Below are 26,949 nucleotides of genomic sequence, written 5' to 3'. Positions count from 1 at the left end.
TGCTTATTCAGGCTAGGGAGAGGAGCGGAGTGGAGGGGCGAGCGAGGCTCTGGCTGCGCAGGGGAGCCCGGGGAGGCGGCGGCGCGCGGCAGAGCCAGTGGCCGGACATGCCCCGGACTCGGGGCCGCTGCACCACTACCGCCGCCGCCCGGAGCCAGTCGGCCGGACGTCCTCACGCCTGGGTTCCCCCGGGCCGCGCCCCCCGGGGGCTGGGACCCAGACCCTCGGCGTCCGACCAACAATAAACGCCAGACAACCCCCTCCCCGCCCCGCGCCCGCCCGTCGTCCCCGCTGGCCTCGGGGAAAGTGAAAGGAGGAGGCGAAGCAAGCAAGGAAGGAAGGAAGGAAGGCAGGAAGGCAGGAAGGAAAGAAGGAAGGAAGGAAGGAAGGAAGGAAGGAAGGAAGGAAGGAAGGAAGGAAGGAGCAGGAGCCGGAGCCTTGAGGTTCGGGGCCGAGACCCCAGCCCCGAGCCCAGGGCCGGCTGGGTGTGCGCGCTCTTCCGCCACTGCCCGGCACCCACAGCCATGCTCCTCGATTGGGAGGCAGGAACCTAGGCGTCCAGCGATCCCCGGATACCCTCTCCTGGGCCGGGATGGTATAGAGATCAAGGCGTCCAGGATCTAAAGATCACCTCCTGCCCGCCTCCCTCCGCACCTCCAACTGGCGAGCAGGAGGATCCCACTCCACCCACCGACCCTGACCTGGTCATGGCGTCCACCTCCGGCCTGGCGTGAGGACCCCCGACCCGCAAGAGGTGAGGGGTGGGCTGGGGCTGAGTGCGAAGGTCATGCCAAGCTGCAGAGGAGCAAGGAGGGAGATCCAGTTCGAACTGGGGAGGAGGAACACAGTCTGATTGTCTCCTGCCCTCTGGCATGCACCCCTGAGCTGTTTAAGGGATGGGGGCACCCCTAGGCTTAGTGGAGATTACTCTTGGGCCACCAATCAGGTAGGCAGCCCCAGAGCACAGTGGGGAGGGCTTAGGGGCAGCCGAGGGGGCCCTGCCACCCTAGCGCAGAGAACAAGGCCGGCCTTGGGCCAGCTGGAGCAGCAAACCTGCCCTAGGGGCTTCTGGGAGATGTAGTCCCCCTCCCAGGCTTACCAACCTCTTGGGTCCCAGCACTCCTCCCTGTGTGATGGGAGCATCCAGAAGAAGGTGCACTGGGACTGGGGATTGCTGGGGTCACCCTCTGCTCCCAAGTACTGCTTAGGAACAGCAGGCGCTGTGCCTGGAACAGTCTCCCCAGCCAAGGATTCTTAGTGGGGTGGGGTGGGGCAGTCACACTGTTCCTTGGAGGTATCGTTCCACTGCTAAGGGAAAGCGGCCCCTGCCTTGGTCCGAAAGAATGTGAGACAGAAGAGAAGTGAGGCTTAGGGACTTCTTGCTTGGCTGAGATAAGTTCTATCCCAGAGCTGCTGGAATTTGGTTTAAGGAGAGATTGAGGTCTACTATCCTCTTCTCCCTCCTGGAAGGTGAGAAGGGGTGTTCCTCAGAGTCTGGGAATCTGGAGTGTGTCTCATTGGAACAGTAAAGCCAGGATCAGCTTGTCTGTCTGTCCAGCTTCCTTCCTTCCGGGTTTTTCTGACACTACCTCCTCCCTCCTCTTTCTGTCTGTCTGCTGCTTGGGGTGTATGCCTGTGTCTGGGGCAGGGGGAGTCCTCTGCTGCAGGGAGGAAAAGTGTTGCCTTGGGAGAGGTGAGTTGGGCATGTGATTGAACTCTGGGAAAGGGCTTGCCTAGGAAAACGGTCTTCCCACTATCTGCTGTAACCCTACTGATGTACCTAGGCAGCTTTCCAAAAGAGACTTCCAAGGTGGGTATGCTTCCACTTCCCTTCTCCCTGCTCCTCAGCTTTTCAGAGGGAGCCTCGCCTTCTTCTGGGCTAGGGCTGTATGGGTTCTTGGCTGCCTTCTCTGGGCAGGACCACAATTTCATGGCCCTAGGTGAAGAACATGTTTAGACCCTGGCTTTCTGGTGTCATCTCTGAGGTGCCTGCTGATGGAAGCCTCAGGACAGGGTGAGGATGGCAAGGAAGGTGAGGGGTAGGGGGACTCTATGTCAGAAAGAAAGATGCTGCCTCCCCCAGGTGATTAGATTTCCTGGCCTTAAAGAACCAGGTCTGAAGGCCAATATTCTGACTATTTCCCTGTAGAGGTTCTCTGCTTACCTGTGCTTCTCTTAATTAGGGTGGTGTGGGGGTTAATGTTGGAAAGGGTGTTTTTGAGGGCTAGAACACCTATAATCTTGAATCCAGAATACCTCTTGTACCTGGGGTAGCAGGAGATGGGTTCTGGAGGTCCATATGGAGACTCAAAATAAGGCTGTAATTACTGGGGTTGAGGGTCAAAGTGGGAAGAGATTACAGTGTCCTGGAGAAGAATTGGGGGTCCATAGACATCTGGGACTAACAAAATAGTGGGAATGTGGGACCTAGTGAACTTGCATATTGAATCTGTGTTGGGCACTCATGACTTTGGCTATTTCCTGTCTCACAGTTTCTGAGTCCCTGTGTTAAATAGGAGCCCAGGGCTGGGCACTCAGTTTCCATTAACAGGCAGGAGTAGCATTCTGGGCAGATACCTAGTGGGTGGCAGTGTCTACTCAGCAAGGGCAGGAATGCCAGGCACCTGCTTGAGATTAAAGGAGATGTCTGCAAATAGGGGCTGCCTGCCTGTGGGGTGTGTGACCAGAATGGAGCCCAGGAGTAGGGTGCAAGGAAAGGACCAGGGTTGCAGGCAGCAGCAGCTCTAGCACTACTGGAGGGAGCCAGAAGTCACCCAGTTTTCAGCCCTTCCACTAGGGCATCTAAGACAGGAGCTGGGAGCACCTCCATACTAACTCTGGCACCATAGACTAAAATTCTGTCCCAGTGTCTGGGGACAGTAGGAAGGTGGGGCAGCATTGGGGAGTCAGAGTGTCTAGTTTTCCTGGGACCAGGAGAGATCTGAAAGGAGGCGGGGGGGGGGCACTTTGGGGTTCTTGTTGTCCTGATGCCATGTTTACTCTTCTGGGGCTTCTTGGTTCATCATAGTGAGGTACCCCAAGAGCCTGGGCACCCAAGGGTGATGAGGAAATAGCATCCCTTCCTGAGATTTGTGTTCTGCCTGGGTGTTGACCTAGGGGGAGGAGGCAGAAAAGGATGGCAGCGTGGGAAAGTGGGCAGCTGTGGGAGCCAAGTGGGTACAGGCTGGGTGCCTTGGGCACGGAGCCTCTGCCAGCCTGTTCTCCCTGGGGTGGGGCTGTTACAGGGACTGGCTCAACCTGTTGAGTGCCTGGCTGCTCTAGCTTGACATCTGTGCCCCTGCCTGCTATCCCTGCCAGCTGCCCACCCATAGGTACACTCTGGAGCCAGCCCCAGAGATCTGGGGAAAGAAGGCTGTGCCTGGCCAAGGGGCCGGGATGGGGCTGGTAGAGGCCCATACAGAGGGTGCTGAGCTTTCCCAGATCCTGTTCTGTAACTGTCAGAGCTGGAGCTGAAGCCAGCTGGAGGTCTAAGTAGCCGAGTAGCTAGGAACTGAGGGGCCAGTGGAAGGCCACAGCACTAGAGGTCCTAGGGTGCTGCAGGTCACTTGGATGGGTGGCCCTGAACACAGCAGCCTAGAGGTACTGCCTGGAATTTCCTCAGCTGGGTACTAGGGCTGGGCCTCCAGATCCCCACCCCCAGACTGGCCTGAGCTCCCCTCTCTGGGAGAGAACGGCTTACTTTCATTGAAGGTTGGGGGAAGAAGTGTAGTAAGGGTATTCTGCTATCCTGGGAGTAGAAGGGTGACTTTCTGTGTGCTGGGGTATGTGGTACTGCCTCAGTCTCCCTGAGCCCCCCTCCTCATGGAGAAAAGGGAAGCCCTGGGTTCTCAGGTAGCAGTCCCCTACCCTGCCCTGAGCATTGAAGATCCCTGACCCCTGTAGGCCCTTGTTGCCCCCATCCCTACCCCTTCCAACCCCTTAGCATTAGGCCCGACTTGGGCTCTGCTAGCTGGTGGGGAAGGGGTGGGGAAGGTAACCAGGTGTGGTACCAAGTCAACCCTCCACACCTGGTACCAGTCTGTAAAGGAGAAGGTGGTTACCATGGCCTATGAGTGAGGGTATGGGCACAGGCAAATTTCTCTTTCCTCTCAGTCCTCAGGGGAAGAGAAGCCTTCCCTGCTTTATTTTCCAGTCAATGGCAAAAGCAGAGGCCTCTTCTTCTTTGCCTCCTTTTACTCCAGGCCTTCCCTACTTGGTCTGGGGCGCCTGCTTTTCCTAACTGATGCCTTTTCTAGTCCCCTTTCCTCAGAGGCTGTGTCTGTCTAACCCCCTCCTCCAATGGGCTGGTTGGTGGCTCTGCACCCTCCTGCCTTCCCCTCCCCCTCACTCCCCTCAACTGGGAATGGCCCTGATTCCAGCATTTCGAAACCAGGATTGTTTTGAAATCCCTCAACATTTCTCCACCCCCTGACTCCCCTCCTCCCCCCTAGCCCAGAACTTAGTCCTCTAACCTGACTTCACGCTGTGCAGTGCCAGGGTGTGTCTGTGTGTTTGTGTGCTGGCAGATGATCACATGTGTCTTACTGTGTGTGTGTGTGTGTGTCCTGGTGTGGGTGTATCTTTTTTCTGTCAGCAGTCCTGTGTACTGGCCCATGTCTTTTGTTCCTGAGCTCTCTTGGGCCTTCTTTATGAATATGACAGCTTCTGTGGTCTTAAAGAGACATTCTTGGGGAGTTTGGGGTTATTTTTAGTAGGTATCTTGGATGTGTGTCTTTGGGAGTTGTGTCTGTGTATCTCTCAGCTGCATGTGTCTGGGAGTATCTCTCGGAGTGTGCGTGCCCAGGGTTGTGTTTCTCAGATGAGTGTGTGTGCATGTGTGCACACATGCCTACATTCCGTTTCTGTTACCACCTCTTTCCTCCTCCCTGGGAATATTTTGGGGTGTGTAGTCACATGTTTCCCCAAAGCTGCCTGGGACATGGAGTCTTCTTTTCTTTAAAGGAGAGCTTTCCTGGAATGGGGCTAAGACTTCTGTGGTCCTTGGAGAGAAAGTGGTGTAGTGGGGAGACTTGGGGATAAAGTGTCCTCAGGGCTGGGCTGTGTTCCTCTGCCCCTCATGGACACCCAGCATCTTGAGGGTTACCAACACTACCAGTCCACCCTCTTCTTGTCCTGAAGATACAGTGGTGGATGTCATAGGGAGGCCCACTGCTCTAAAGGAAAGGACTGGGGAAAGAAAGTTAACCCTCCATACCTGGGGTCACTTGCTGCCTTGAGGACAAGGAACAGCCAGCCAGATCAGACTTGGGAACTTGGGAACTAATTTAAAGTTCAGAAAGTTGACTTCTCTAGCTAGGGGCAGAGAGCAAAACTAGACTAGACACTCATATTTCCAGTCTCAGAAGAGGACAGAGGGGCCTGATATCCTAAATAAAGTGTTTGGGGTGGAGTCAGCTGCCGTTCTAGTAGATCCTGGGAAGGCCTTCTCCTCCTCCTCTTTCCTTCTTTTTTATTAATTTGAGAGAGAGAGAGAGAGAGAGGAAGGTGGAGCAGGAAAGAGAGACAGAGAGACAGAAAGAAAGACATCTATTTATTGTTCCACTTATTTGTGCATTCATAGGTTTATTTTTTGTATGTGCCCTGACCAGGGATCCAACCCGCAACCTTAGTGTATTGGGACAATGCTCTAACCAAGTGAGCTACCCAGCCAGGGCCTGGGAAGTCCTTTTTGATGTTTAATCTCATTTCCTCCATCTGCAATTACAGAGTGTTTAACTGGACGGTGGGTTGCCAGGTGGGTTTTTGTTTGTTTGTTTGTTTGCCATGCCAAGGGTAGTGACAATAGCAGAGTCATGTCTGCATGGGATGTGGGCACTGAAACCCCTGATACCTCACTATGACTCAATTTGCCATCCTGGGATTTGAGGCTATAATTGAATGCTTTCCTCTAGAAGCAATCTGTGGCAAATCAGTAAGGAAGAAGAGGGCTAGGGCAGGGGCTGTTTTTGAGCCAAGGGCTTGTGGAGACAGCGGCAGGGGGTGGGCAGAAGGTAAGCTGTCCTCTTCATGTATTTTTCTTTTACTGCTACCCACTCCATGGCCTCTGGTCCTAGAATGAAGTGGGAGGATGGGAAAGGTAGAGGCACAGGTTGGTACAATGCTCAGTGACCCAGCATGGGGAGGGCCTTGGCAAGGAATTTTCAGTTTATTTCTCAATCTCTGTCTCTGAGACACGCACACACACGTCACTGCAGACACCTTCAGGAGATGAGCCCAGAAAAATCACCCAGGGGTAGGGCAGGGCGGTCCCAGATGGGGCTGTGTGGAACCAGCATTGTTACCGCAGATGCCCTGCACTTGTCCTAGAACTCCAAGTTGAGCCCAGTGAAAGTCTTCCTCCCAACTCTCCCATCCTGTGCCTGGGAGCTGCACAGGCTAGAGAGGGTTAAGTCTGGTTGGCAGGGACACCCCCTCCCTCCTGCCAGAGAGGGAGAGGGAGGGGTGGTTAGCAGCTTGCTCTAGTTGGCCTCTCTCCCAGAATTCTTTGGAAAAGAACTCCCCTTTGACCCCCAGTACAAACTGAGCCCAGCCACTAGCCTCCCAGTCCTGCCTGCCTTTGGGAGCTTCACCCAGCACCCTTCTACTGAACTGCTATGCCTGATTCTCTCACCCCAGGCCAGGTCTGGTCCTGAGGACTTGGCATGTTCAGGGGATAAGGGGTGTAGCCACGGAGACCACATAGCGACATAGGACCCACACCATTCTTTTCCCTGACATAGGATAACTCTGGGGGTGGCTGGTGCTGGAAGCTGGGGTCCTCAGGCTTACCCATCCATGCCTCCCCTCAGGTCCTCTGACCAGGTCATGGGAGTCGTCTGTCTGCTCCATCTCTCTCCCTGTGGGGCTAAACTCTGAGGGGACACTAAGGCATCTTCTTGACCTTTTTTTTTTCCTGCTTCCAGGATAGGGGAGAAGTAGTGTGGTTGGGGAGCTTGTTGGTCCTGGCTGCCAGCCAATCCACAGAAGTCCTGGAGGGGGCAGGGTGTCTCAGTAGCTCAAAGACTTCCAAGACCTGCAGGCCATGGGTATGTGTGTACACGTTTATGTGGTGTGTATGTTGGGATGGGACTGGGGTTACAGGAGAAGAAGGGACATAGACTGCTGGCCTGGGGCTCTTTGCTGTGACCCTCTCTCTACAGGGAGCCCCAATTCCATACCACACAGTTAGTTGAGCCTGAGCCCAGACCCACATTATCCCTGAAGGGGGAGGTCCTCTGCTGGTGTGTGCCTGTTTTGCCCTGCAGCCTCCTTGCTGATCTTTGTCTTCCATGGTCTGCTGCTTGGCTTTTTGTCTTGGGTGCCTTCCTCCTGGCTTTCTGCCCCCACTTCTTTCATTCTCTTTCCCCAGAAGAGGTGGGGCTAACAGCCTGGCAACCTGGACCACAACCTGGTAGGGAGTGGGGGCTAGGCCAGGGCAGGAAGGGTGAAAGCAGCCACTCTAGGGAAGTCCCAGCCTTTTTGTTCACTGGATCCTTTCTCCCGGTGGGAGGTGGGGGGTCCAACCCAATCACCCCTGGAGGGCAAGGTTGAATTTCCTGGTCATCTCAAGCCCTTCTCCGTCTAGTTGCTGGCTTCAGCCTCAGCTAGCTGTTCAAAGCCAGGGTGGCTACCCAGCCACTGTACTGTGGTTTCTGCCTTGGCCCCTAGAGACACAAGGCTCTCTCCCTACTGCCACCCTGTTCTTTCCCTCCCTGCCTCCCTTCCCTCCTCCCTTACTTAGCAACAATTCCCTGAAATCACAACAAACACGCCTGTAGGCTCCTGGTCTGACTAGGGAAAGCTGGAGAAAGCTGTGGACCAGGAGGAGACCCTTCTAGACTGTCCTCAGGAGGGAGAGGCTTGTAATCCCAATTCCCCCTATACTGGAGCACGCTACCCCTCAGGGAGTGGGAGGAAGTGGTCCCTGCTCCCAACTCAGGCAATGAGAAAAGTGGGGAGCAGTGGTAGGTATGGCTGAGCAGGTTTGCTGGCAGGGCTTGGACGCCACCCCACTTGACCTTTGACCCTCACCTGCCTGGTGGGAGGGGCAGCAGACTCCTTTCCTGACTTTGAGCCTCTCTCAGTTGGGGTCCTGTGCTGTTGTCATGGTAACTTGCCATGCTCCCTCCCCTGATACTTAGGGACAAGGATCATAATGGATTGAGGGTAGGTGGGCTGGGACAGCCCAAGAACTTTGCTCTTAGAACACCTGCTAGGCTGGGCACCTGCTTTGAGGGAGTGTGATGTCCTCTCTTTGAACTCTTCCCTGGGCAGGAGGAACCGTGGCCTCTAGCTAGGACCTGGTTCACATTAGGCATGGAGGGACTGGAATGAGTGAGTGAGACACCCATTCTTTCATCATAGCACAGAGGGCTGATACCAGGGTGAATTTGTATTGTGAAATGGTTAAGAACCCAATTGCTAGAGTGTCTGGGTTCAAATCCTGACTCTTTTATTTCTGGACGGTATACCCTAAGCAAGTTGCCTAACTTTTCCATGCCTTCTCTGTAGGTGGGGTCAGGGCACATACAAGAAGAAGCAACAAATGAATGCAACAAATTGATGTCTCTCTTTCTCCCTTTCCCTCCCTCTAAAATAAAAAAAGAAAGAAATAAACGTACTTTCGCATAGAGTCGTTCTGAGGATTAAATTAGATAATGCATGTGAAGCATTCAAGACAGCATAATGTTTCAGAGTAAATGCTCAATAAATGTTAGAGATAATCTTCATTATTAGTCATAGCTCTTCATAGGAACTCTTGACCCTCCCAAGAGCTTTAGCAGGGGAGGAAGTGAGGCAGGTGGGGTTGGGAAGAGACAGCCTTGCCAGCACTTTAGACTGCTAGATTCTAATACACTTCCAGATCCACCTTCTTGCTGCTTCAGTTTCCCCATTGTTGATGCTGGCTGACATTTAAAAATATTTTAAATTTTTTTATTTATTGATTTTAGAGAGAGAGACATGAAGGGAGAAAGAGAAGGATTAATTTTGTAGTTCCACTTATTTATGCATTCATTGACTGCTGCTTATATGTTCCCTGACCAGGGATCCAACCCACAGTCTTGGGGTATCAGAATAATGCTCTAAGCAACTAAGCTAACCAGCTAGGGCTGGTAATGGTTGACAAATTGACTGCAAGTTTGCCAAATAGCCATGGGCCTGGAGTGGGGTCTAGGGGACTTAGGACATGTCTTTCTTCCTGTCTCCCAGCACTTCTCAGGGCTGAGCCCTCTCACCCGCAAGCTGTTAGCTGAGATCAGCTTCAGCACCCCTCCAACCATTCTGTCCCTTGCTGCTCTGTTCTTTGCCCAGGCTGAACAAGACATTCTGTCTTTAAACAGCTTAAATGGCTGCTTCCTCTCCTTCCTGCCTAAGGGGTCCGGGACTTTCCTCTTAGGGCTGCCTCAGGCCTCCAGGTTCCCTGGATTGCCTGTTACCCACCTGGGCATTTCCCCTGGGTGTGGCAAGGCAGTGCTCAGAACTTCGACATGTGGAGGAGCCCAGACGGGCATGCCTGACACCTGCTGCACATAGACAGGCAGGGAGGAGGCATCCTGAAGTCTGGGGGGAGTGGGGTGTTATATCAGCATCTATGGTGTCCAGAGAACACCCCCAGAATCCTTTCCTGGGCTAATGGGTGAGTGTGGGCAGTCCGGGAAAAGTCTGCTTCAGCCCTATGTGCCCTGGAGCAGGGGACAGTACTGAGTGATGCTGCATGAGCAGGGCTCCTAAAGGTCCAGGGATGAGAATGGGATGGTGGAAGGGCTGAGGCTTAGGAACTTCTGGGTAAGGAGCTCAGGAGTGGGCAGTAGGGATGGTATCTACCATGATGGGAGGGGATGAAGCAGGTTATTTGTAGAGTCTTGTTAACCCTTTTGGGGGCTTGTGGAGCCATCCTGAGGGGGATAGCCCTCTCCAGTTGAGAAAAGAACAGGTCTTCTCCTTGGACCCTTAATTACCAGAACTGTGTGTCCCAGTCACTCTTCTTTCCCTCTCAGACCCTCCACTATTTAGGTCCCTGGCAAGAAAGTAGGCTCCAGCTTTCTCCCAGCCCAAACCCTGCAGAGACTGCCAAGGGGTCAGGCAGGGAGAGGGGTGCCTGGTATAGGGGGTACAGACACTGTTGAAGGGAACCCCCCTCCCTTTGCTTGCCTCCTGGGGATTTGAGACACAGACCTGAAGCTAAGAGAGTGGACAACTGCTCTCCATGTTCACATTCTGGGTCTGAGTGTTTGTCAGTAAACCCAGGTATGGCCAGGGGAGTGCTAGCCAAGGGAACTGGTCTCTGAGGAGTGTAGAGGAAAAGGCAAGTCTTTGTACTCCATACCACAAGTATGATGCCCAGGAGCCCTTGGATACTTCAAGAACAAATATCTGGACAATGCCCACCTTTACCAAATGCCCACATATTTGGATGCCACTGAATGAGTAAACAAAGGGACATCATGGCCAGAGGTGGTTTGTTAAAGGGCTGAATGTGTGTGTCATATGCATTCTGTTAGATAGTCTTACTAATAGTATTTACTTTATGAATTTATCCTCATTTTGCAGAAGAGGAAATTGGGGCTCAAAGGACCAAAGAGGTAGAGAAAGTGCTGTAGCTCAGAAGGGGTGGGATGTGACAGGCACCCTGTCTGCCTGATTGTAAGCCCTGTTCTCATTCCATTGCATTACTCACACTGCCTGCCAGTGTTCCAACCCCTGGACACCTGGCACTGGACCTCCTCAGGAAGCAGGTTTATGGAATGAGTGTGGGAAATGAGGCCTGGGAGCAGGGGACCCTGCCTGTCACTGCTCTCACAATTCCCTAAGGATTAGGGCCTAAGCCCTTCTTGCCTGACAGTGCCAGAACTGACACCAGCAACCCCGTTTGGCCTTCCTGTCTTCCCTGCAGGAGGATCGAAGGCATACATCCTGTCTTGTCAGCCCCCACCCCCACCCTGTCCTGGCCCACATGCCCCTGCTTCCTGTAGGGTCATAGCAGTCTGGATGTCAACGTAGATAGAGCTTGAGGGCCCTCCAGATGCTGCTGGTGCCAAGAGTTTGGACCAGGCAGGCAAGATGAGGGGGTTGGGAGGATGTCTCTGCCACTGTTAGTACCTGGGGGAGAGAGCAAAGTAGCGGCAGGCAGTCTTGGGTGAGGTCCCGCCTGTGGTATAGGTTGGCTGTGCCAGCAGTCTGCCTACACTCCACTCCTCCCACAATGGCCTCATTGTTCCCAGCCGCCAGGCAGTTTGAAGGAGGTGGTGCCTAGGCCACCCTTAACCCCCACCCCCTAAACATGGGCCAGATTAACCCTTTGGAGGCCAGAGACTAGATGAGGGCCCACGGGTTGCTTCTGTGCTCATTCTTCTCTTCTCAGAATACATGCTTGGGAAGTCACACTCTACCCTCTTGTATCCACCAACAGGGCACCTCCAGAGACTGGGATCTCCCACAGGGTAGGGAGTAGCACCTAGGCCCTCTCCCAATTTCACCATGGTGCATGTGCCAGGGGGCAGGAAGTGCCAGTGGGGTGGCAGGCAGAGACTAGATATATTTGGGCTGGTGGGGCTAATTCCAGCCACCCCTGCCTGCCCTACTGGCTCCTAAGCTCCTTTCCTTCCTGTGAAACCAGAGCTGGGTTGGGCCTAGCTCAGGATTTCGGTGGATTTAAAGAGGCAGTACCATCCTTGCCAGCTTGGCTTCCTCTTCCCTCCCCAGGTAGGGTCTGGGGCAGAGAGAGGACTGAATTGCTTCTTGCTCTTCCCTTGCCCTGGGCTAACCCCTTGCCCTTCCCCCTGTTGGGGTACCAGGCTTTTGGCACTCCTCTTTCCCAGAGCTTTGGGAGGGTGGGGTGGGTGGGGGTGGGCTGTGGTTTCCTGTGCCGGCTGTTTGTGCCTGGCCTAGAGTGCCCGCTGCCTGCCTGGGCTTCCTGCCCTGTCTTGGTTCATTGTGCACCCCCTTCTGCCTCTCTCTGCTGGGGAAGCCAGCAGTCATGGATTGGGCAGCAGAGTTTGGGGGCACCTCACTGCCTGGGCACAACTTTCCTCAGGCCTGGCCACACTGGCACTGATTGAAGGAGCCAACTGAGGTGACCTCAGGCTTGTTTAGGCAATGCTACTTGTCTCTGCAGCCTCCGGAAGGTACAGGAATGGGCACCAGAATGGGCAGAATCCCCTGTAGAAACACCCTGTTCAAAGACCCCAGACTGGAAAGGTGTGGAAAAAGGAGTTTCCATGTCCCTGCAGGGCTGGGGTTGCCTGACATTACCCTGGAGCTACAGGTGGGGTCAGGCTGGAAAGTCCCAGACAAAAATGGTTGATCTGCATGGTCTCTTTTGGCAGGAGGTGGGGGAAGTGGGGAGAACTGCTAGGAACCCAGACAAGGGGAAGCCCCCAACTCCTTAACCCTGGGACTTCCCATATGGAGGGTTCCAGAGCAATACCTTGATTCTCGAGCAAATTTCCTGTTGGGCTACGAATCCTTGACCTCCCCCACCCAGCTGAGTCACCACCTCAGGAAGAGGAAGTGACTTGGGTGGTAGAGGACTTCTAGGGACCAAGGGAGTCCTGATGCCCCAGAGAAAGGGGACTTAGAACTTTGTTGTCTTGGGGGCTGCATCTCCTTGAGTCAGAGGCCAGGGATCTCATCCCTGTTGCCCCTAGCAGGGCTCTGTTCTTTCAGCCATCATAGGGGTCCTCGCAATCTAGAGGTATCTGTTCACTGAATGGGGAAGCATGGACCCCCCAAGCAGTTTTCTCACTGCCTCTTTTTGAGCTAGGCAATGAGAATTGTGGGCCAGTTAGAGAACCAAACAGAGGCTCCTGTGGGGGCAGCTGAAAATAAGCAGGTTGCCACTGGTGTGTGATTGCCCTCAAGCCCCTGGACCTGTGGCAGTTCTGCATACTCAACAGAAGGGGCTAGAGGCTCTGGGTATCCATGGAAGCTTTTCTGGTCTCCCACCTCCAGCCTGGGTCAGGCCCTGCTCCTGCCCCCCACCATCCCATGTTACACAAGGAGGGCAAAATATCTCAAACTCTCTGTCTTATCCACCTCCTGGGCTCCATTCTGATGGGTATGCTCCAGGCTTTTCACTTAGGAGACTGGCATCCGCTCCCTGTTTGTGAGCACTTGTCTCTACTCCCCACCCTAGGCCCTAAGAGGGAGCCACAGCAGTGTGTTCTCAGAGTCCAATCCCTTTACCTTTTACCCATCTCAGGGGCTCCTGGCTTGGGGCTGGGAAGCCCCCTTCACTCATTGTTTATTTTAAAACTGCACCCACCAGGAACCAGCCCTCCTGCCTATTATCCTTGAGTGTATTGTAGGTCTCTTCTGGGACTCTGTGTAAGGAGGAGGGGTCTCTGGGGCACTCCCAAGGGATATAGGTGGGGGGGGGGGTGGGTTGTGGATGGGAAAGTCTTGACTCATCTCTTCTTGACTCTGCTAGCTCTCTGTGGCTAGGTGGGAATTAGGCAGTGGTGTTCTAGAGGAGAGGGTGACCCTGGGATTCTTCTGGGGCAGAGCCTTGGCCTACTTTGGACATTGGAGAAGACTAATTTTTTAACAGCCCCTTCCCAAATTATTACAGGTCCCAATATTTAAAGCTGTAAACATAGGAGTTAGTGGTGGCCCTTGCCCTGACCGCCTCCCACCTCTGCCCCCACCAGGGCTGGGTTCAGTGGCTAGCATATGGGAAGCCCACCTATCTGATGCAGGCTCAGATGAGCGGACATGACACACAGTGTGGGCACTGCAGTGTAGGGAAACATCATGGAAACAGGGTCTTGGTGCTGCCACTTATTGGTCACTTCCTTTTCCTAGACCTCAGTTTCCTTACGGTGAAATGGGCATAAAACTACCTACCTCCCACTGGGTGGTAAGTAGTGAGGATTGGTGAGGGTGGGAGCCTGAGACCCTTGTCAGCCACAGGCCTGCTCCTTAGCCCAACGCAGACTCCATCTCTTTCTTGCCTGTGTTCTAACCTGAGGTGATGAAGAGGATGGGGGCTGGCAGCAGGCTGCTTCCCAGCCAGGTCCTAGACTTTGAAACCTTCCCTGAGGCACCTCCCTTCCCAGAGACAGATCTGGAACCCAGAACGCCCATGTGCCCTGGGGTTAAGTTAGGGTTAGACTCTCACAGGACCACAAGTTGGCCCCCTCACCCCAAGGTCCCAGCCCAGTCTCCAGCAGCTGGGCAGGGAGCAGCTGACTATGTAGTGTTATCTGGCAGGACCTGTCACTTGCGGCCCAAGACTTCTCCCCTCCCCTCCCTCACCCTGTATCAGAATTGGCTGGGGTGGGGGCCGGGCCGGTGTAGGGCAGGGCAGGGGCAGGGCAGGGCAGGGGCGGTAGGGTGAGGGTTCTGTTTGTGTAAGTCTGTTTGTTGGTGATGTATCTATGGCTCTGTGTGTGTTTTTGTCTGTGACTACCAGGCTCAATTTTCTATGGCTCTCTTGTGGCCAGCCTCGGTCTTTTCATCTGTTCAATGAGTAGGCGAGAGCACTCGATCTCTGCCCTTGGGCAGCCTCAGTGTCCGCAAGCTGCTTGGCTGTTTGTTGCAGGGGCTCCTCCTTGGGCCGGCGCCTCCAGCGTCCTCCTGCACACCTCTCTGTGACGGGGTTGGCGTGGGCGCGCCTGTAGCATCCTGGGCTCTGTGCGTGTCTTTGTCTCCCGGTCCACGTGTGAGCAGTGAGTGTGTGTGAGTCAGAGTTCGGATGCTGGTGGGTCTCGGAGCCTGTGTCTGGCGGCGCCGCGCACTAAGCCGAACCTGGGCCCTGCTGTGGTGCTCTGGCCTTCGTGGCCCTGGGCCGTGTGTCTACCCCTGCGTCTTGTGAGGGGCCCGGAGGGACGCTGCAGTTCTGCCTGCCTCCTGTTCCATCGCCTGTTGGCTCGCTGGCTCTCTCACTCTCTCTGCCTTTCTGCTCCAGCTTTGCAGAAGGGGGTGGGGTGGGGTGCAAGGGCGGGGAGGGGGGGAGGGGAGGCTCCTGCATTCTTGCGGTTAGGGAGGAATCTGAGCCAGCGTTACTGGTCTCCAGAAGAACCCAGCTGCAGCCCCGGGGCCCCGCCAGGCCTCTCGCTGCTGCTGGCCCGGGCCTGCTGTAATGGGCATGGGCTAGGCCCTGGAGCTGGGGGCGGAGCACAGGCCCCCATCCCCGAGGCAGGGCACTGTGCTGGTGTTGGGTGGGGGGCCTTGAGGGGTTCCCCACCCAGGGTGAGGGGCATGCCCTAGTAGAGAGAGTCCCCCAGGGTGTCAGAAAAGACCTCAGGGTCACCACGCGTGGGTACTGTTGCAACCTATCTTGTTAGTGGATTCTGCTTCTGCACAAGGGGGTGGGGGGGGGTGCTTGCTAGAGACTGCAAGCTCCCTGTGGGTAAAGTGTGGGAGGGAGGGGATAGGACCGACCTTTAGGGTTGAGACCCCACCTAGTAGTCATTTCTTTCCTTCCCTACCCTAGCCTATCCAGCTCCATAGTCTCAGGGCTGTTGGGTCCTCCCTCATCCCCTCCCCTTCTTACACCCCCTCCCCAAGTCACAAGTTTTCTCTTTGGGGCTTGTTGCTGCAGTCCCTGCTCCAGTACCGAGTACCTGGCTGGGCCCTGGGCACGCACAGGGGCCGTAGCCCCACTGTGTGTGGGAGCCATGAGGATCCTGGCTAACAAGACAAGGTGTGTGGGTGTCATGGAGGGCGGGATGTGTGTGTGGAGTGCGGGGAAGGGAAGGGCCAAGGAGTGGCCGGGCTGAGCTGTGCTGGCTTAAAGAGTAAGACTCCCTGGGCACCTAGCTTCCAGGCACATGGGGGGTCAGGATGGGAAGGCCTGCCCTGAGGCAGGAGCCTACAGCCTTAGTGCTTGGGCCCAGGGAACAGAGGGGAATGGCAGGCCTCTCCCCCCAGCTATGCCTGCTGTTTAGCCCCTTCCAACCTGTTCCTCTTAAAAACAGTTTGAATAGAACCCCCAGCCCCTACCCCACTGTTGAGTCCAATGGCGCCCTCTGGCCTCAGTTTAGCTGGGGGGAGAGGGGGGCGGCAGTGCCTGCCTTCTTCCCCTTCCCCAGGAGAAGCTTGCAGACAGGGCCAGGCAGCAGCAGCAGGACAGCAGAGCTGAAATAAATCTGAGCTGGTGTGGAATGAAGGGGGATAAATATCCTCTCCCAGTGATGTGATCTTTCCAGCGGCTATTAATAGGTCTCCGGGGAAGGGGAGGTGGTGGGGGGAGCCAGCTGGATCTTAAAGGGCCCACAGCTTAGGCTGCTGGAATCCTTGGCTTTAAGCTGCACTCCAGTCTGCCCCACAAACCACTCCCCTTCCCCTTTCTTCCTGCTCCTGCCTGCCAGGCCTGCCTGCCAACTCTTTTTGGACTTTCCCCTTCCTGCTCTGGGGAGCTGCCTGGGCCAGTGGGTACCACTCTGTTGTGCTTTTCCCCACTTCCCCAGGGGAATGGGACTGAGGCATGAACAGTGACCCTCAGGTCCTGTGCCCCTTTCTGCTAGTGCTGGGACATGTGGAAGTTGAGGTTTGGGACCTTGGAAGGAATCTGAAGACAGCAAACCCTAGGAGAGAGGATGCTTGACTGTTGGTCAGGTGCTAGTGTGTGTGGGGTAGTTGTGCCATGGAGCCTTGCAGCCTGACGGATGCCAAGGGTGTGGGTGGATTCTGCTAAGGAAAGGCTCTGGTTTTCATTTGAATTTTGGGGGCTTGAGGGTGGAGGGGGTTGCTCCATCTTCATCCTCCAAGGTGAATGGCATCAACCCTTGTCTGAGGAGCAATGGAAGGAGGTAGGGAATAAGCTGGTAGTTTTAAGATGCCACTCAGACCTACCATTAGGTGAGGCAAGATGGGACAATTAAAATCCAGGCATGCTAAGCCCCTTTCAAGATTAACTTTTCATGTCTCTCTCATCTTCTCCCAGGTTACCCCACCCCAGGAGGAGAGAAGCTCCAGGGAGCCCGCCATTGTCCCCCCGTGGCCACTGCCCCCCTGCCCCATCCAAGCCAATGCACCCAGAAAATAAGTTGACCAATCATGGCAAGACAGGGAATGGTGGGGCCCAATCCCAGCACCAGAATGTGAATCAAGGACCCACCTGCAACCTGGGCACAAAGGGTGTGGGGGTGGGAAACCATGGGGCCAAGGCCAACCAGATTTCACCTGGCAACTCAAGTCTGAAGAATACCCAGGCAGGGGTGCCCCCTTTCAGCTCTCTCAAGGGCAAAGTGAAGAGGGAGCGGAGTGTGTCTGTGGACTCTGGAGAGCAGCGAGAGACTGGAACTCCATCCCTGGATTTAGAGGCCAAAGGTACCCCATTTCCTGATCCCCAAGAGTCCAGCATGTTCCACAGTTTAAGGCCCAGACTTTCCAGGAGGCCATCTTACTATCCCCCATGCCTAATCCTCATCCCCTGCTTCCCTTAGGTGCCACCCATGATGGGGCCACACAGAGTGATGGGGTTTCTGGTCAGTCTCCTTCCTTCCTCTCTTGCTTTCCCACCAGAACCCTCATATGGGAAGAGGGAGGTGGTCTGGGGTGAGAAGCAGACCTACACATCCTAAGAACCTCCTGGTATCTGGGCTGGTGGGAGCTGCTGAACAGCCACTAGCCTGGAAGAGTAGCAGCGGCTTCTTTCTTCCCTCCCCCCAGCCCTAATTAGAAACAGTTGTGCTTTGTGCTAGGTGGGGGAGGGGAGGCAGGCAGTGGGGCTGTAAAGAGAAATCAGAAACAAATGGTGGTGTGGTGGGGGCCAAGAGATGGCTAAGTACCCACCATAGCCTGGGCATTGCCTTGGAATATCTGAGAGAATGGGTCTGGGTGTGAGAGGTCAGGGCCTTTGGCTACTCACTATGATCCCTGCCTGTATGTCCTGCTTGGGCAGAAGTGGCACCCCGGAGCAAGCGGCGTTGTGTGCTGGAGCGGAAGCAGCCGTACAGCGGGGACGAATGGTGCTCCGGACCAGACAGTGAGGAGGATGACAAGCCCATTGGGGCCACCCACAGTGAGTGCCCATTATGCCATGGTACTGTGGCCCATGGTACTGTGGCCCATGGGGGATGGCTGCCCTAAAGGAGCCATCTTCTCTTCACTTAGGGCAAACACAAGGCCTGTGGGCTGAATCCAGCCTTCCACCTTGTTTTATCTGGCCCGGCACCTTGTTTCTACCTTGTGGCAGCACAGAGTTCCTTGACCCTATTTAAGGAGTAGCTACATTTATACCGTCCTAAAATTACATTTGGCCCTTTGAAGGCAACCTCAAAGCTGATGTGACCCCAGGTGAAAATGAGTTTGACACCCCTGACATAGGGCTTTAGAGCAATGGTCTGGAACCTACACTTCTCTCTAATCCCACCTTTCAGACTCTATTGTTCCCTGCATTGTGACAGTTCCGTGCCTGCTTTCCAGGTGCTCCGTGGCTTCCTCTTCCTAAGAACCTTAGAGGGGTGGGGTGAACCTCAGGTGGTTTTGCCACTTTTACCTCCTTCCATGAATTCGTGGCCTATGCTGCCACCTACTGGTGAGTGGAGGGAGTGCTGCAAGAGTCCCACATCACTTGTAGTGAGACTATTGGCTCTGTTGTGCAAAGCCTTGCTAAACCTGGGTGTGAGAGCTGACACTGGCTGTGTCTCTGGCGCACTTCCCTAACCTCTAATTGACTCCTGGCAAGTGCCCAGAGAACACTGTCAGGACAACATTGTAGGCGTGGGTGGATGCCCACTCCTCTCATTCTCTCAGTGGTCAGCATGTATTTGGGCCTTGCACAAGTGAAGAGGGGAGAACCAGACATAATCCTGTCCTTGGGACACCCATACAAATTTATTTGGTGCTTACCCTCAAGGCTTACATCCATTTTGGGGGGTAGGGTAAAATAGGTTAATGCATAAGAAACTAGCCAGAGAATGTTAAATTGTGAGCTTGTTGAAGGCAGGGACTTAAAAGAAGGAAGGGAAAAAAAGTTTGCTACCTTGCTACTTTGTGTTAGGTAATCAGTCCTTACAACAGCTCTGTGAGGTAGGTGTTGTTATGGTGTCTGTTGCAGAGGAGGAAACACACTCAACAGATGTTTGTGGAATGAGTGGATTGTGTCTGTGGGGTTGGTTCATAGATCAAGTACTGAATGAAGTCTCTGCAGCTGGCTGGGATTTTAAAGATCATCTGGTCCCAAGTCTCTCCAAAGGGACTGCCTGACAGTTTCATGAGCCCCTGGCTAATCCCTTCACTGATAGATGGGGGTGGTCACTGCCTCCAAGGACACACCCCTCCGCCTTCATTTTTATGACATTAGACTGCACCATTGCAGAAACGTTGAAGACACAGAAAAGTACAAAGAAAGTATTGCTAACATCCCATACTCAATACCAAGGCAACCACTATTACTATTTTAGTTTTACTGCTATTAGTCTCAAAGAGTTCTTTTAAAAAAATTTTTATAAAGATTTTATTTATTTATTTTTAGAGGGAGGGGAAGGGAGGGAGAAAGAGAGGGAGAGAAGAAACATTGATGTGGGAAAGAAACATCTCAGTTGGTTGCCTCTCAAACGCCCCCAGCCGGGGACCAGTGACTTGCTCAGTCCACTGAGCCACACCAGCCAGGGCTCAAAGACTTCTTAATGGTGGTACAGTATAATGTTAATAGCACAGACTCTTTAATCAGACCATCTTGATTTATATCCTTGGTTTTTGCTAATTATTTGTGTAAATTGGGGAAAGGGCCTCAGTTTCTTCACCTATAAAAATATTTACCTCATAAGGTTGGTATGAGGAGTAAATGAGCTGACACATGTAATACACTTAGAACAGTATTCATTTTTATTATTGTTATTATTGTATTAGAATGTTCCTATTGAAATAAAGCCTGCCTCCCTTCCCATAACTTGTACCCAGGAGTCCTAGTTCTGTGTACTGAATATGTACCTTCTTCCCTAGGGTAGCCTTCACACACTGAGGTTCGCTGTCAAATTCCTCCTACCCCAAACTTATGGCTCTGTTCTTCTGCATAAAATTGGAGAGACAGGGTCCAGAGCAGGGCCCCTATGAGTTAGGATTATAAGAGAAGGCTTATTCAAAGACAGGAACTCAACATTGGGCTTGTGGGAAGGTGGCTGCTGTTCTGGCTCAAGGAGGCAACTTCAGGCATTTTGCCTTGTATGAACTGAGAGTGCTTTCCCTTCCCATCTTTAGGCCAGACCTTTTGCCGCCCTCATCCTGGCATGGGAATGGGTCCACCCGCTCACCTAGACCCATTAATGACCAATTATAGATTTTTTTCTAGGCTTGGATTTAGAGTCAAGTTTGTGATTGTGGAACAAACTCCCTCTGTTTTCCCAATAATTTTTTTAGTTTGCAATTTGACTTCTGGACTTGCTAGAAAAATAGATTCCTTTGACCTGTCCCCTAGTCAGGGCAGGAGTTAGTGTTTCCATTTTATAGATAAAGGAATTGAGGCTTAGAGGAATGAAGTACCTTGTTCATAAGGTTGCAGAGTCAGTTTGTGGTGGGGTTAGCATGAAAAACCATTAATCATTTGAATTATCAATTTGTGCAATCTTTTTGCCTTCTCCCCTCACCTGGTCAGTGTGCATGCACACCTGGCAGACTGCAGCATGAGGGGGCAGAGCAGGTCTAAGAGCAGGCTTTGAAGACTCTGCAGGGAATCACATTCATAAGTATCTATTGCAAAGCCAGTCACATGGGAACCTGTTCATAAGGGTCACACTTTCTCCTTTCACTCCACATGGTTGCCATGATTTCCATCCTGGTCACAGACTGGCCTAGTGCAAGTAAGAGTGGAAACCAGGCTAGTGAGAACATTAGATTGTGGCAGCAAATGACCCTGTGGGCACCAGCTGTAAAGCAGTGAGCCTCTGTCCCTGGGTACCTCTGGGATGGGGGTGCCAGCTGGTTCTCTTTTTTAATATCTGGGCTGCTTACCCTCTTTCCTTCCCTTTCATGCAGATTGTAATGTAGCAGACCCAGCCATGGCGGCCCCGCAGCTGGGTCCTGGCCAAGCTACCCAACTTCCCCTCAGTGAAAGCAGTACACCAGGGCCTCCACATGGGCCTCCCCCAGGCCTTCGGCCTGATGCCCCTGGGGGTGGAGGTGTCCCTGGAAAGCCTCCCTCACAGTTCGTGTATGTCTTCACCACTCACCTGGCCAACACGTAAGTGCCTTGGGGTTAGCCAGGCTTGCTGTCTTTTTTTTTTTTTTTTAAGATTTTATTTATTTATTTATTTATTTATTTATTTATTTATTTATTTAGAGGGGAAGGGAAGGAGAAAGAGAGGGAGAGAAATATCAATGTGTGGTTGCCTCTTATTTGCCCCCTACTGGGGACCCAGCCCGCAATCCAGGCATGTGCTCCAACCAGGAATCAAACCTGCCACCCCTTGGTTTGCAGGCTGTCACTCAATCCACTGAGCTGCAACAGCCAGGACCAAACTTGGTGTCTTTATCCAGCACCCCTGAGCCTGGGGTCCTGAGTGAGCACCCATAGGGAACCAGGGTTGGGTTGGGTTGGGTTGGGTGAAGGTGAGGGCTCCTTCCTGCCTATCTGAGCTATTTGTGCCCGACTCCTGTGCAGGGCTGCGGAGGCAGTACTGCAGGGTCGGGCTGACTCCATCCTTGCCTACCACCAGCAGAATGTGCCCCGGGCCAAGCTCGACCAGGTGAGTATGGTGCCTGGTCCAGGCATGGTGCTTCTATTAATAACCAGATTGGCTGGTGCATCCCCTTACTGCCTCATGCTCTGCCTCTGTCCTCTTGCAGGCCTCTAAAGTGCTGTCCACCCCAGAGCCGCTACCCTTGAGCACATCATCAGCAGGCACACCACAGTCCCAGGCACCTTCATTGCCACCACCACCACCTCCAGCCCCTGGCAGTGCCCCCCCTGCTCTGCCTTCTGAGGGACCTCCTGAGGACACCAATCAGGACCTGACACCCAACTCAGTGGGAGCTGCCAGCACGGGCGGTGGGACTGGGGGTACCCACCCTAATACCCCTACAACTGCTACCAACAACAATCCTCTGCCTCCTGGAGGAGACCCCAGCAGTGCCCCTGGCCCTGCCCTACTAGGGGAGGCTGCCCCCACAGGAAATGGGCAGCGGAGCCTGGTGGGCTCAGAGGGCCTGTCCAAGGAGCAGCTGGAGCATCGGGAACGTTCCCTCCAGACACTTCGAGACATTGAGCGACTGTTGCTCCGCAGCGGGGAGACTGAGCCTTTCCTCAAGGGGCCCCCGGGAGGAGCAGGTGAGGGGGGACCACCAGCACAAGCCCCTCTTGCCCCCCAGCAGCCACCCACGGCCCCTCCCAGTGGGCTGAAGAAGTATGAGGAGCCCTTGCAGTCCATGATTTCTCAGACACAGAGCCTAGGGGGCCCCCCGTTGGAGCATGAAGTGCCTGGGCATCCCCCGGGCGGGGATATGGGGCAGCAGATGAACATGATGATGCAGAGGCTGGGCCAGGACAGCCTGACACCAGAGCAGGTGGCCTGGCGCAAGCTGCAGGAAGAGTACTATGAGGAGAAGCGGCGGAAGGAGGAGCAGATTGGGCTGCATGGGGGCCGGCCTCTGCAAGACATGATGGGCATGGGGGCCATGATGGTGAGGGGGCCACCGCCTCCCTACCACAGCAAGCCTGGGGATCAGTGGCCACCTGGAATGGGCACTCAGCTGCGGGGGCCCATGGATGTCCAAGATCCCATGCAGCTCCGGGGCGGACCTCCCTTCCCTGGCCCCCGTTTCCCAGGCAACCAGATGCAACGGGTGCCTGGGTTTGGGGGTATGCAGGGTATGCCAATGGAGGTGCCTATGAATGCTATGCAGAGGCCTGTGAGGCCAGGTATGGGCTGGACCGAAGACTTACCCCCAATGGGGGCGCCCAGCAATTTTACCCAGAACCCTGTGCCCTACCCAGGTGGGCAGAGTGAAGCAGAACGATTCATGACCCCTCGGGTTCGTGAGGAGCTGCTGCGGCACCAGCTGCTGGAGAAGCGGTCACTGGGCATGCAGCGCCCTGTGGGCATGGCCAGTGGTGGTGGCATGGGGCAGGGAGTGGAGATGGAACGGATGATGCAGGCGCACAGGCAGATGGATCCAGCCATGTTCCCTGGGCAGATGGCTGGTGGTGAGGGACTGGCAGGCACTCCCATGGGCATGGAGTTTGGCGGAGGCCGGGGCCTTCTGAGCCCTACCATGGGCCAGTCTGGGCTGAGGGAGGTGGACCCACCCTTGGGGCCAGGCAACCTCAACATGAACATGAATGTGAACATGAACATGAACATGAACTTGAATGTACAGATGACCCCGCAGCAGCAGATGCTGATGTCACAGAAGATGCGGGGTCCAGGGGACATGATGGGGCCACAGGGCCTCAGTCCTGAGGATATGGCCCGAGTGCGGGCTCAGAACAGCAGTGGCATGGTAGGCGGCCCACAGAAGATGCTGATGCCCTCACAGTTTCCCAACCAGGGCCAGCAGGGGTTCTCTGGTGGCCAAGGACCCTACCAAGCCCTGGCGCAGGACATGGGCAATACCCAAGATATATTCAGCCCTGACCAGAACTCAATGCCCATGGGCAATGTGGGGACAACCCGGCTTAGCCACATGCCTCTGCCCCCTGTGTCCAATCCTTCAGGGCCTGTGCATTCAGCTCCAAATCGGGGGCTGGGTAGACGGCCTTCGGACCTTACCATCAGTATTAATCAAATGGGCTCACCAGGCATGGGGCACCTGAAGTCGCCCACACTTAGCCAGGTGCACTCACCCCTGGTCACCTCGCCCACTGCCAACCTGAAGTCACCCCAGACTCCCTCACAGATGGTGCCCTTGCCTTCCGCCAATCCACCAGGACCTCTCAAGTCACCCCAGGTCCTCAGCTCCTCTCTCAGTGTCCGTTCGCCCACTGGCTCTCCCAGCAGGCTCAAGTCTCCTTCCATGGCGGTGCCTTCTCCAGGCTGGGTTGCCTCACCCAAGACAGCCATGCCCAGCCCTGGGGTCCCTCAGAACAAGCAGCCGCCTCTCAACATGAACTCTTCCACCACCCTGGGCAACATGGAACAGGGTGAGTCAGCTCAGCTGAGCAAATGAGCATTGAACTGTGGCACTGGGAGTCTCCCAGGTGCATGGTTCTGCTTGAAGGGCAGATGTTGGCATTTGGGTGTGGGCTTTACCACATGTTAATCTCCCAGGCATTTTCAGGGGCTCACACTTGGGATTTCATTGCTTGGGATCCTGTGGCTGCAGAAACTGGAGAAGGGCGGGGTGGGAGGACTGTAGTGATAAGCACTCAGAGCTCTGTGTTCAGTGGCATGTCTAAATCAAGGTGTGCCTGGAGGAATTGGGGAGATTTGGGAGCTGACCTCTCCCGAACAGCCAGATTCATTTCCCCTGGCCAGTCACCCCCTGCTCTTTTTTGTCTTCCTGCTTCTGTAGGTGCCGTTCCGCCTAGCGGTCCCCGGAGCAGCTCCTCAGCACCTCCCACCAACCCTCCCAGTGGCCTCATGAACCCCAGCCTGCCATTTACTTCCTCTCCAGATCCCACACCTTCCCAGAACCCTCTGTCATTGATGATGTCCCAGATGTCCAAGTATGCCATGCCCAGCTCCACCCCGCTCTACCACAATGCCATCAAGACCATCGCCACCTCAGATGATGAGCTGCTGCCTGATCGGCCCCTGCTTCCCCCACCGCCACCACCGCAGGGCTCCGGGCCAGGTGCGAGGACAGGAAGGTGGCCACAGGGAAAGGAGTTGATATGGGCACTGAGGGTGGCATGGCCAGCAATCACCCCTGTGGTCCTGCTGCCTTTTATGTGCTTCCAGAGGGCCCTGGGAGTGAGGGTGTGATGTCCTGGGACACAGTTCTCACTTGCAGAGTCATTTAGTGGAACCAAGCAAGCCCAGGGCACTTGAGCAGTCTTTGTAGCATCACTGTACATGGCAAACTGGGCCAGAAACTGGGTCTCTTGGCTTCTAACCTAAATGCCTCAAGTCCCTTCCCTTGCAACCAGGGCAGGCCAATGGTGAAAGTCCTCATCCCTGGCACTGGCTGGGTGCACATAGTTCCTCACCCTCTTTTTTCTTTCTCCACAGGGATCAGCAATAACCAGTCCAACCAGATGCACCTGAACTCAGCTGCTGCCCAAAGCCCCATGGGCATGAACCTGCCAGGCCAGCAGCCCCTGTCCCATGAGCCCCCACCTACCATGTTGCCCTCCCCCACCCCTCTGGGTTCCAACATTCCACTGCACCCCAATGCTCAGGGGACAGGGGGACCACCTCAAAATTCAATGATGATGGCTCCAGGGGGCCCAGACTCCCTGAATGCCCCCTGCGGCCCTATGCCCAGCTCCTCCCAGATGATATCTTTCCCAACTCGGCTGCAGCAGCCCCATGGTGCCATGGCTCCTGGCGGGGGTGGAGGTGGGGGGCCTGGCCTGCAGCAGCACTACCCTTCAGGCATGCCCCTGCCTCCTGAAGACCTGCCCAACCAGCCACCTGGCCCCATGCCCCCTCAGCAGCACTTGATGGGCAAAGGCATGGCTGGGCGCATGGGTGAAGCATACCCACCGGGTGTGCTCCCTGGGGTGGCATCAGTGCTGAATGACCCTGAGCTGAGCGAAGTGATCCGGCCCACCCCAACGGGAATCCCCGAATTTGACTTGTCAAGGATCATCCCCTCTGAGAAGCCAAGCAGCACCCTCCAGTACTTCCCCAAGAGCGAGAACCAGCCCCCCAAGGCCCAGCCCCCCAACCTCCATCTCATGAACTTGCAGAACATGATGGCTGAGCAAACTCCCTCACGGGCCCCCAACCTCCCAGGCCAGCAGGGTGTCCAGCGGGGGCTCAACATGTCGATGTGCCACCCTGGACAGATGTCCTTGCTGGGCAGGACAGGTGTGCCCCCACAGCAAGGCATGGTGCCTCATGGCCTGCATCAGGGGGTCATGTCTCCTCCACAAGGCCTCATGACCCAGCAGAATTTCATGCTGATGAAGCAGCGGGGCATGGGTACCGAGGTCTACAGCCAGCCCCCCCACATGCTCTCCCCACAGGGCTCCCTCATGGGCCCTCCGCCCCAGCAGAACCTCATGGTGTCCCACCCCTTGCGGCAGCGCAGTGTGTCTCTGGACAGCCAGATGGGCTACCTCCCTGCACCAGGCAGCATGGCCAACTTGCCCTTCTAGCTCTCCATTATTGGGTCTGGAGCTGGGGCAATATTGCAAATATGATAACCTGAAAATATTTTCTTCCCCTCCAGTGTTGGGATGACCTGGGGTCAAGGGGCGGGTTGGAAGGGGTGGGAGGGGGCTTGTGTGGGAAATGGCATTTGTGGCAACCAGATGTGCTGGCAGATTAGTGGGAATGGCAGAGTGGGGTGGGGGGCTTTGGGTAGGGGTTCGTTCCATTTTGGCCATCAGAATGCCCCTCCCTTACTCCCAAGACCTATGGAACCTCTTCCCTATGTCTCTGCACTTGCCCTCATTCAGCTGTGTATGGAATCCTTTGGGGAGAGAGGAAGGGGAAGTGAAATCTCTGTTCTCTATCCCTTTCCTTTCTGCCTCTGTCTCTTCAGTGCTCCAGCTTCACTTTTCTCATGGTTTTTCTACTCCCACCTGGTTCTCCTGTCCTTTTCTTCCTGTTGATGTAGCTGTCCTCCTCTCCCACCCTTCCCCGCAGGTGGCTGGCCAGGTGGGCAGGTGCCAGCTATAGCTGTAAATAGAGAGCTGCGCTTTTGTGCTGGTTTGTGTGTGTGCTGTATTTCTGTGTTTTGATAGAAGTCACACAAAAAAGGGATAAAAGAAACCCCCCTTTTTTCAAATTATTGTCTGTTCCATTCTTCTGGACCCAGGGGCATGCAGTCTTAATACACCTATGCACTGTTAGCAGCGTTTCTGGGTCCATAAAAGATAGATACCCTTCTGGTTTCCTCCCCAAATGGTGAAATGACATACACCACCCTAAACGGCAGTCAGACCACCTAGGC

The 26,949-nt window shown here is 54.8% G+C and overlaps 1 protein-coding gene across 10 annotated transcripts; it reads left to right on the top strand.

The window, feature by feature from the left end:
• Positions 1-26,556, top strand: BCL9L (BCL9 like). 10 transcript variants are annotated; one of them, XM_045839698.1, is made up of 11 exons: positions 1-754; positions 6,924-7,046; positions 15,545-15,646; positions 16,889-17,274; positions 17,391-17,432; positions 17,849-17,968; positions 20,923-21,127; positions 21,548-21,632; positions 21,733-24,025; positions 24,397-24,678; positions 25,056-26,556. In XM_045839698.1, the coding sequence occupies exons 3-11, from the start codon at positions 15,621-15,623 to the stop codon at positions 26,147-26,149; spliced, it is 4,533 nt and encodes a 1,510-aa protein (XP_045695654.1). In that variant the 5' UTR covers positions 1-754; positions 6,924-7,046; positions 15,545-15,620; the 3' UTR covers positions 26,150-26,556. The 10 variants fall into 10 exon arrangements, with proteins under 10 accessions (XP_045695654.1, XP_045695698.1, XP_045695650.1 ...); XM_045839704.1 differs by lacking the exon at positions 1-754 and adding an exon at positions 1,605-1,693; XM_045839742.1 differs by lacking the exon at positions 6,924-7,046 and having other exon boundaries at positions 24,499-24,678.
• Positions 26,557-26,949: the final 393 nt, after the last annotated feature.

Source organism: Phyllostomus hastatus, unplaced genomic scaffold (assembly GCF_019186645.2).
Source record: "Phyllostomus hastatus isolate PE091 unplaced genomic scaffold, TTU_PhHast_1.1 phas_contig_113, whole genome shotgun sequence".
NCBI lineage: Eukaryota > Metazoa > Chordata > Mammalia > Chiroptera > Phyllostomidae > Phyllostomus > Phyllostomus hastatus.
This window is presented reverse-complemented; position numbering and strand designations above follow the sequence as displayed.